Source organism: Bremia lactucae, linkage group LG19, assembly GCF_004359215.1.
Source record: "Bremia lactucae strain SF5 linkage group LG19, whole genome shotgun sequence".
In the NCBI taxonomy this organism is placed as follows: domain Eukaryota; phylum Oomycota; class Peronosporomycetes; order Peronosporales; family Peronosporaceae; genus Bremia; species Bremia lactucae.
In genome coordinates this window covers 913,835-922,878 of record NC_090628.1, presented here as the reverse complement: position 1 = coordinate 922,878, position 9,044 = coordinate 913,835, and the positions used below count along the sequence as shown (strand labels likewise).

General features: G+C 44.4%; 1 protein-coding gene across 1 annotated transcript; it reads left to right on the top strand.

Moving 5' to 3' along the window:
• Window positions 1-2,014: 2,014 nt before the first annotated feature.
• Window positions 2,015-3,589, top strand: CCR75_006238 (uncharacterized protein; the record flags this gene model as incomplete). The annotated part of the gene is made up of 1 exon (XM_067964308.1): window positions 2,015-3,589. The coding sequence occupies one exon, from the start codon at window positions 2,015-2,017 to the stop codon at window positions 3,587-3,589; it is 1,575 nt and encodes a 524-aa protein (XP_067823679.1).
• Window positions 3,590-9,044: the final 5,455 nt, after the last annotated feature.

Sequence of the window (9,044 nt, the reverse complement as noted above, 5' to 3'; positions counted from 1 at the left end):
GCATTTCATCGAGGAGAAAATGACCGTCCAGTAGTCATTGTCATGCTCCTTTAAGCCTTGTACCCCAGGGTGTCGAATATCCAGAATATATTCGCCCGCAATTTGGCTAAAGACGGTTCGGAGAAGAATCGGATCCAATCCTTCTGTGCCCAGGATTCGGACGGCATAGTGTCTGGCCACTTGCGGGGAGGATCGGGTACCGGCGATGTTATTCTCCACCCTTTGCAGCTTGATTTAAAGCCAGTGTAAGTCTTAAATCATATTCATAAATAAATGTCGTGCTGCGACAAAGGCGATTGGACCAATTAAATTTATGAAAAAACATTCTTGCAAGTCAAATATTATTTTCTTGTGCGACTATTGAGCCGTCGAATATTATTTTACGCGCTACAATAACCCATCTCATCGCTTAAGCCCAACGCCACCGGAATGTTTCGTGACAAGAGCGTTCGAAATTTTATCTCCAGAAATGATCACCATCAATGATATCTGGTCTTTCTACTCTTCTTGCAACTGTTCACGACTTTACACAAGACAATAATTAGACGCTCCCATATCACATAGTCGTTACACAACTCTTTTACGGCTGAAGTGTACTGAACGGTCTGCTGGAAGACAATGAGATTCAGAATATCCGCTTCAAAATTATCGGCATCCCACGACAGTTGGGTAGTAAGCGACATTTACATGATATTGCACTATTATATCGCTTCGCAGTCCTTAAGGTTATTTGCACGGGAAAAGACATCACGCCTGTCCAAGAATAAAACTGCTTTAACAACTGATCTCCTGTATCCTTCAAAGATTTACCTTGCTGTGCATGCTTTGCTCCATGAAGCCCCACACAAAACGCAAGAAAATCCTCCCTTTCGTCGTAGTTTTATCAACGCCGCTAATTAATTCAAGGAAATGTCTAGACCTCTAGACGTTCCCTTAATTAAATCAGCGACATCTGCTTCAATTCTAATGTAACGAAATATTTACGGGAAATTCTGACGATGCTTATGTTTTGAGGAATCGCACGATTTGGCAACAAACAGCTTTCCTTTCTCAGGCTAGCGCCTGACGGTTTATTTAAGCAGACCCTTCGTCAGTCTGACGGGTTGAGCAAGCAAAAAGCCTATCAGACTGACCACGGCCGTCTTCTATGAGCCGTCATTGTCACAACGTTATGGTTGGACTCTTTTCGAACTCTAGTTGCAGCTATTTTATAGTGCCATACATTTTGAGTGCGAATTTGTGTCTGATCCATTCGTCAATAAAGCGAGTCATCACGTTTTGTTGGATCTAGCACCACAAATGAGGACTGAAGCGTCTTGAACACAGCGTCTAAACGTTATGTGCCTGTAAGATTCTAGTTTGATGGACCGTCTTATTGTTTGCATATAAGTAACAACCCTTCTGACGATAAATACGCAATAAATTATGTGAGCTGAAACGCATCGTGAAAGTCAAACCATGAGTTAAGATGGTACTTCTAATGAGCGCACTTAAACTGTTGTTATAATGAACTGCTTAAGGCTGCCACTTTCCCGCAAAGAATCGATCGACCCTTCATAAGTTCGAGCTCTTCAATTCTTACTTATGACGCACCTTTCATCCATACCACATGTTGAATGAATGCTGTACTATGTTTGCAATTAAAAACAAGTGCTCCGGTAAGCGGTTTTGCCGGCGGCTATCTCTACGCTTTTCTACCTGGCTCCATCTTTCTACATTGCAAGAAAATCCACTCAACGATTTAGCTGTCAACAGCATTCTGCAGACGCGGTTCAAATAATGCGCTTGCCACAGAAGAAATCGTAAAAGACGGCCTTTATAGTGCAGCCCGGATATCTTCCAGTCAAACAGGTGTCCCGTAAAATCCTTGGCGCTTCACCTCGCGACTTCTACAGATGATGACAAAGGTGAATCTCACTTGTGTTCTTACACACGCATCGTCACTGTCAATTGAATAAAATTTGTCAACTGAAGCGCAAGGTAGCTGATTTTGCTGCAAAGTATGGATTCTACAATGAGCAGTGCCCGACAAGTGTGGCTATTTCCAAGCACCATGTCAAATGTAGAATTTAAGACTCCGACGCAACCGAAGCTTGAAGCGACCTGGAGATTGTACGCCAATATTTTAGTCGCAGTCCTCCAGCCCTTTCAGTTCGGATGGTCGACGTCGCAAATGAACAATTATTTATTTCACAATGAGGCCGACTGTGCCGCGAGACCCATTGCACCCGGGACATGCCTCATGTTTCCCGGGCACACTCAAAATCAGTGGACGCTTGCTGTCAGCTCGTGGGTACTTGGAGGCATGATTGGTTCGCTCATCATGGGACGCGTTTCAAACAAGTTTGGAAGGAAGCCAACGATGATGTTGAATTGCATCTTTATGATGACAGGAGCCGCGATCCAATCGACGGCTTCCAGTATTTCGGTTTTTACTATCGGACGCGTCTTCGCAGGCATCGCGACGGGGGGATCAACGGCGGTAATTCCTGGTTTCATTGGAGAAATATGCCCACCGCATCTTCGAAGTAAATTGGGTGTGTGCTTTCAGATCTCTGTCACACTAGGCCACCTCTTTGTTGCGATCGCCTTCTTCTTTGCGAGCTCGGAAGGAGGTTGGCGATGCATCGCGGCATTCCCAATTGTGCTTGCGCTATTTTTCCTCGTGCTAGCTCCCTTCGTTTTGGTTGAGAGTCCAACGTGGCTATTAACAACAAAAAAACAATCAATTGCCGAGCGGGAACTTGCCTTCTTGTTTGGTCAAGAAAATGTATATCTAGCAAAGATGTGGTTAAATGAGGACGAACCGGCCCCTCATACTGGAATAGGAAGCGACTATCGAATGCAAATGCAAGAGCTTCGAATGTCTATGGCGCTGATGGCTCCGAGTGTTCCGAAAGCCCCTGGCTTTTCCGCCTTAGTTTCTCCGGCTTATATTCGACAGCTCCTGGTAGCAATCGGTATTGCTGGCGCCCAGCAGCTCACGGGTGTCAATGCCGTTTTCTTTTATTCTTCCGGTCTCTTTAAACAAGCTGGACTTACGGATAGTCGCATCGGAGTTGTTGCGGTGAATTTTGTCAACGTTCTTCCGACGCTCTTTTGTGGTATGCTATCCGCACGTTTGGGCAATCGAAAGCTCATTACAATTGGATTTATAGGAATGCTTTGCAGCGCTGCTGGCATGACTGCAGCCCTGGTTGGTAGCCTACCAGCACTTGCTATTGTCTTTACAGCCCTTTACGTTACTACATTTGGATCAAGCTTAGGCCCGCTAGCATGGGGTATTATGGCTGATCTGTTCCCCGATGATGTGCGAGCATTGGGCTGTTCCATTTGTGTGGGTTGTAGTTGGCTTTGCAGCCTCATGGTTGGATTAGGCTACCCCTACATTGCTGCGACGCTCAATAACTTCAGCTTCGTACCATTCATGCTAACTGTGGTCGTGGCGTTAATTTTCGTCCACAAGTTCGTACCTGAAACGTATGGCAAGACAATTCAGGAGATTCAAGATGAATTTGAAGCTCGGCGACATTTAAAAGAGAACCAAGGGCCGGCAGTAGGCGACAGTCAAATAGCCGTGCTTGGTTAAATTGTTGCACGTGTTTAATGTAGTAATGTAGAATTTAAATAATATCAACTAATTATATAAGTCCGCGCCCTCGGCTTTACGTTTCCTACGCGGCCCCGTCGCCTCCTTTTCCGCCCCTTCTCCTGTCGCGTAGAATGTCCACACAGCGCCTTGTTTAGGTAGTACACCAAGCCTCCACAACCGCCCCAGCTTGGTAACAAATGACCACTGGGAGTGTCTTTAAACTCTAGAATGAGATACTTTGATTGGCTATCAATAATTCCATTTTATAGAAGGCGACGCGGTCAATAAACCGTTAATGTGGTGCAATTCACATTATGGGTAAAATTCAGGTGGTATTACTATAATCGTCGCAGCCACCAAATAGAGATCTGATGATTAAATGCTTTAAACATTGAATAAAGTTCAGCTTTCATTTTGGTCTTAAGGGCATTAAGTGCCTTACTATCGCCTGCGCAGTGATCTGTGAGAGTCAAGCCTAATATTTAAATATATGGTGTATACTCTTGGGTATTTGTTGCCACTTGGTTCAACGAACCACTAAAAGCCTTGAACTACTGAGTCCCTTGAACTAGGATTCATTTAGCTTTAAAGGTTTGTACGCATTACTGTGTTGCTAACTTTTAATTCTACAAAACTATGTGACTTCTTAAATTTTATGTCTTTATCTGACTTAAGGAGCGAGGTAGCTCCGCAATACCTGGTAGCACTGTCGTCAATCTAAGCCTGAGATTCATAATACTAAGTATCTGCTGGCATGGATTCTTTCCTCGAACTTTCAGGGGCGAAACGCGAAGGTATGAAAGCGCAAACTTTGTTTGGGCTGGATCAGACAGATTACATATTTTTCAAGGACCCAATCATAACGCAAGAATCGAAGCCTATTTGCAATATGAATCCCCCTATCGGACAGTTCCATGACAACTTAGCAGCATCTATGCCAACTCGGTACTTTCCTACCTGATCCGAAGCCTAAGTCTCGCCCTCTTGTTGTCAGTGTAGCGACATATGAGGGCATAGAGGGAGAGAATCTCTTTTTTAGTAAACAGATGGAAAAAGCTATAGCCTCTGCCATGTTCCTAACAACAAATCATAGGTGGTAATCGCTACTTTTAAGTTCGATTGTAAAGCGTGTGGGTGAGCAGTCACATGTAGTCGGTGTATAGACGACGCATTTCCAACGTGGGATTCGCTGAAACAGCAACAGACTTGCACGATTGCACCACCTGGTCAGTTCTCGCACACAATCACAATTATTAGCGGTTCGTCAGGGTTAACGGGCTCTAGGGGCTAAGTCCTGAAGTTGAGAGCTCTTATCGCCGCTATGCATCAAGACCCATTCCAATAAGTGGTTTTATTACCGTTATGGAAGGGCGTTGCCCGGACGGTTTTGTACCGATCCCGCTTCTTTCGAAGGCGCGGTTGTTCATGGCATTACGCGCTGAGCTCGATGTTAAGTCCTCTCGCGTTGGTGCACCGAAACACCCTTCAAGCTTTTTGAGCACATCGGCTTGTCTAATAGACCGGAATCCATGGATCGAAGCCTCGCTGTGGCAGGAGAAGAAGAGCTTCAAGCTGTGAACAGCCATGAAACTTCCGTAGATGATAATTATGCGGGAGTACTAAGCACACGCGCTGGCTTGTCCGTTGTGCAACTCGCGCAAAGCTCGAAAGAGCAATAACCCACATCATACCAGAAATCTAGTACGGTGTGGAAAAACGCCGGTACCCAGTAGGAGCGGGCCCTCAGCTGGGGGGACTAGGCTCTGTGGAACCTCTACGAGGTGAGGATAAAATGGGCCTATCCCCAAAGAGCTCTGTGCTTAATCGCACGGGGCGTAAATACAAGCCCGGCTTGTAGTCTGCAAAGGCGCTGTCAAGGGTTTCGATAAGGCATGGTCAATTCTAGTTGATTAAGGAGAGTCTTGCAATTATTCTCGATGTCGTTCCCTTGAAAAGAGACAGAGGCGCCTAAAGCGCATGAAGGTGATTCGATCACTGTTAGCTTAGCAAATGGGACGTACATAAGATTCTATTGAGATTAGGTAGAAAGTTTGGAAATTGGTAGTATGGAACGCTGTCTTGTCCTAGACCTGGATTCGAGATATGATCTCATCTTTGGCATGGCCAGGCTCGAACGCCATGATCCACGGATTCATTGGAGGTATAAGACCTAAGATGCCACGCGCAATGTTACCAGCGAAGCTTTGGAGAATCATGAATCCACCATCGCTAGGCAACAAAAGCGTTGTTGGCGTGAGCCACTGAAAAAATCTGTCAGTGTGTTACACACTGTTATGTCCCAGTTAATTAACTCCAATGTTGAGAACATTATTCGTGATAGTGACTCATTATTTGCTGGTGATACTCTTGTGCTGACGAATCACTGAATGCTGAAATTATTGTGGGCGAAAGGCCGAGTCATCATAGGTGTAATTTTCCAGATGCACGTGGAGTGGCAACGTTTAAATCCACTAAGTGAGGTCGACCCAGATGACACCACACTGAGTGTCAGTCGTGACGCTGCTGGCAGAAGCCAAGACGTTCATGGCTAAGCCCGTTATGTGCACGTGAAATGACACGTTAATGCTCACTGGATGACGAGTGTGAGTTACGTAACTCCTCATCGTGTTAAAGATTGAATATCGGCTCTTGTCTAGAACAAGCTGAAGTTGCAGATGTGAAACTTGAAAACATGAATGGTCCAACCTATTGCCTCGACATTGAGACAGCAGAAACAACATTGGATACGGCGAGACTCGACGCACCTATCATGTCACAAAGTGATATTAGAAAAATAAGCCCCAGCCTGGTTGCAAACGATTTAAATTTGAAAGGGCATTGGTTTGTTCTTTTTCCGTTTTGAAGGTTGTTTAGCCAGGTCTTATGCAACGGTGTTTGCTCTAATATTAATCATAATCAAGATTTCTCCAGACGACATTGTATGCACGTAAGAAATCCACCTTTATAAAATTCCTATTGGCAATTAAATCGCAACAAACGCAATTAATTTTAGCTAGTCAATTAACCTCACACTTTGGTGGGGTGGGTTTACAAAAACCTGGGTTTTTGTAACGGGGTGTCCAGTTACATAAATATTATTTTTTATAGGAGGAATAATTAATATTATATCCTATAAGAGGAAATAAATAAAGATGTGCAAGATTACTATCTTACTAATTATGACTTGATAGTTCCTATATTACCAAACTTAAAAATGTTGCCGCAATAAGACATTAGTTCGACTGATTGGTTGATTTAGGTTAAATCAACCCCGCCAATCGTCATAAGACACGGTTATGCGGTGTGGAAGTAGGCACATACATATTTTATTTTTAATATAACAATGTCAGTAGTAGATTGAAGATCGTTACATAGAAACTTAATTTATTATTATTTTTTTCCTACTCTAAAACCTTACAATTTAATTTAAGTAGCTAAGATTTCCTAGCTACTTAGAACCTTCCTTTGCACATTGTGTACGTGAAGTAGTCTAGGCATCCCACCTTCACTGTAATTAGTGTAAATTGAATAGGACTGTTATCAGTACTAGCAGAAGGTGCCCCGTAACACCTGGGTAAAAAAATCGTTGTCCGTCGAACGGCCCGCGCACGTTCCATTTGACATGAACCAATTCGATGAATAAGGAGGGAGTTCAATATTTCCCTTCAAGAGGGCTATCACGCAACGCGTGAAAGGTTCACTCATTTGAGTGACCTTGTGGTCGTAGGTGGGCCAGCTGTTTGAGCGATATTGCTCGATCTACAAAGAGACGAGCAACATGCGGCTATAGCCGAGTTCATACAACATGAACTCGACGGTGCCCAAGAAAAAGGAGCCTTGCTTCACCAGCAAGTCTCTCAGCATGCAGAGGTGTTGAAAAAACAGGGTGTTCAACAGTTAGAAATGTCGAGACAGCAGCATCTACATGCTGCTAGTGGGCCGACGTTTCGTTGTCGACTCGAAAACTTAAAGATAGAAATATCCAAGTTTAAGACACTCCCTTTTAAAATGGCTCGTCGAATTAGACGACGACATTGAAGCTCGCCATATCAGTGATGATGCGACGAAAGTGGAATTTGGTATGTGCAACTTAGCCGGGCGTGCCAAATCTTGGGCCTTAGGTCTCAAGCTTCACAGTCCATTTTTCTTTGGGTCGTATGAAATTCGTAAGGACCGGCTTCGACAAAAATTTGTGCCGCCACATTCCAAATTCACGGCTCGAGCCGAGCTGCTGGATTTGAAGCAGGGCAAGCATTATCTTCACACTTATGCCCAACAGACACAATTCCTACTCAGTTGTATTGTTATTCATCCAATAGATGAACAAACACAGGTAACTGTGTGTACTAAAGGTCTTGCAAACGGTCCTGTAAAGACTCACCTGTTCCAGCTTGAACCAGAGACGCTAGATCGAGCGAGCTCTGTAACGGAACAGGAGAATTTCAGCCTGATACCCACTCTGGCACATATCGTCCGCATAGACGACAAGGAAAGAAAGGTCCCGAATCAATGAACTTCTCAATGTTAAGAGCGAAAAAACTTGCTCTTCAAGTCGCAAACGATTTCAAAATGCAAGCGTTGTCAAAAGACGGGACACTTCGCCTATGAGTTTAGTGCCCCACGCCCAAGCCTTAAAACACTGAGCGAAAAGATCCACCTCCCGCTAGGAACAGGGGAGGACGCGGATCCGACGCTGTTGCGAAATCGTAACGGCGAGGCAAATCGTCAAGAAGTGGTCGGGATCGGTAGGTGCGGAGCGCCGTACCGATCCAGCAACGTCAAAAGAATTCGCAGGGTTGTTATTAAAGTTACTCCTCACACACAAACATTGTGTGTTGCTGCCCCAGGTCATGAGGTTAACCTCAACACCTTCAAAATTATAGTAACACATTAAATTGCCACTAAAGTCCCTAGTCGGTTGTGGGGCGTCATACACTTTCATTCGACGCCGATTGCTACAAGATAGCAGACTCAAATTTATCGAGCGCGATATACCTCTAACGAGAATGGCAGTGTGCTTAGCAGCAGGCGCATTTGCAACAGTAAAGAAACGTATAATTGGTATGCAATACACGTTAAAGGGTAAACAGTACGATGGTGATTTCATCGTACTAGATTTGGATGACAAATTTGATGTCATTCTTGGATTACCATGGCTCAGAAAGTACGAGCCATGTATAAATTGGCAGCATCAAGCTGTGACGATGTTTGTCTCTTGTTCATCAGATGGCCAACTGATGATCGTCGTGGAGCGTCTACAAGCGTGTGGATGTCCTACGAGTGAGTGCGATAGCCTCACTTGAAATTTGCTCGTTAGCATGACTGCACATGGCCTCAGTGTGAATGCCGATCACACTGTGGAATTATGTAGCGGGTTCCGTTGCTCCTTAATTGAGAGAAGGACTTATAGTCTCAGAGAGTCACTTAGTTCTATATACCTAATAGATTTAAC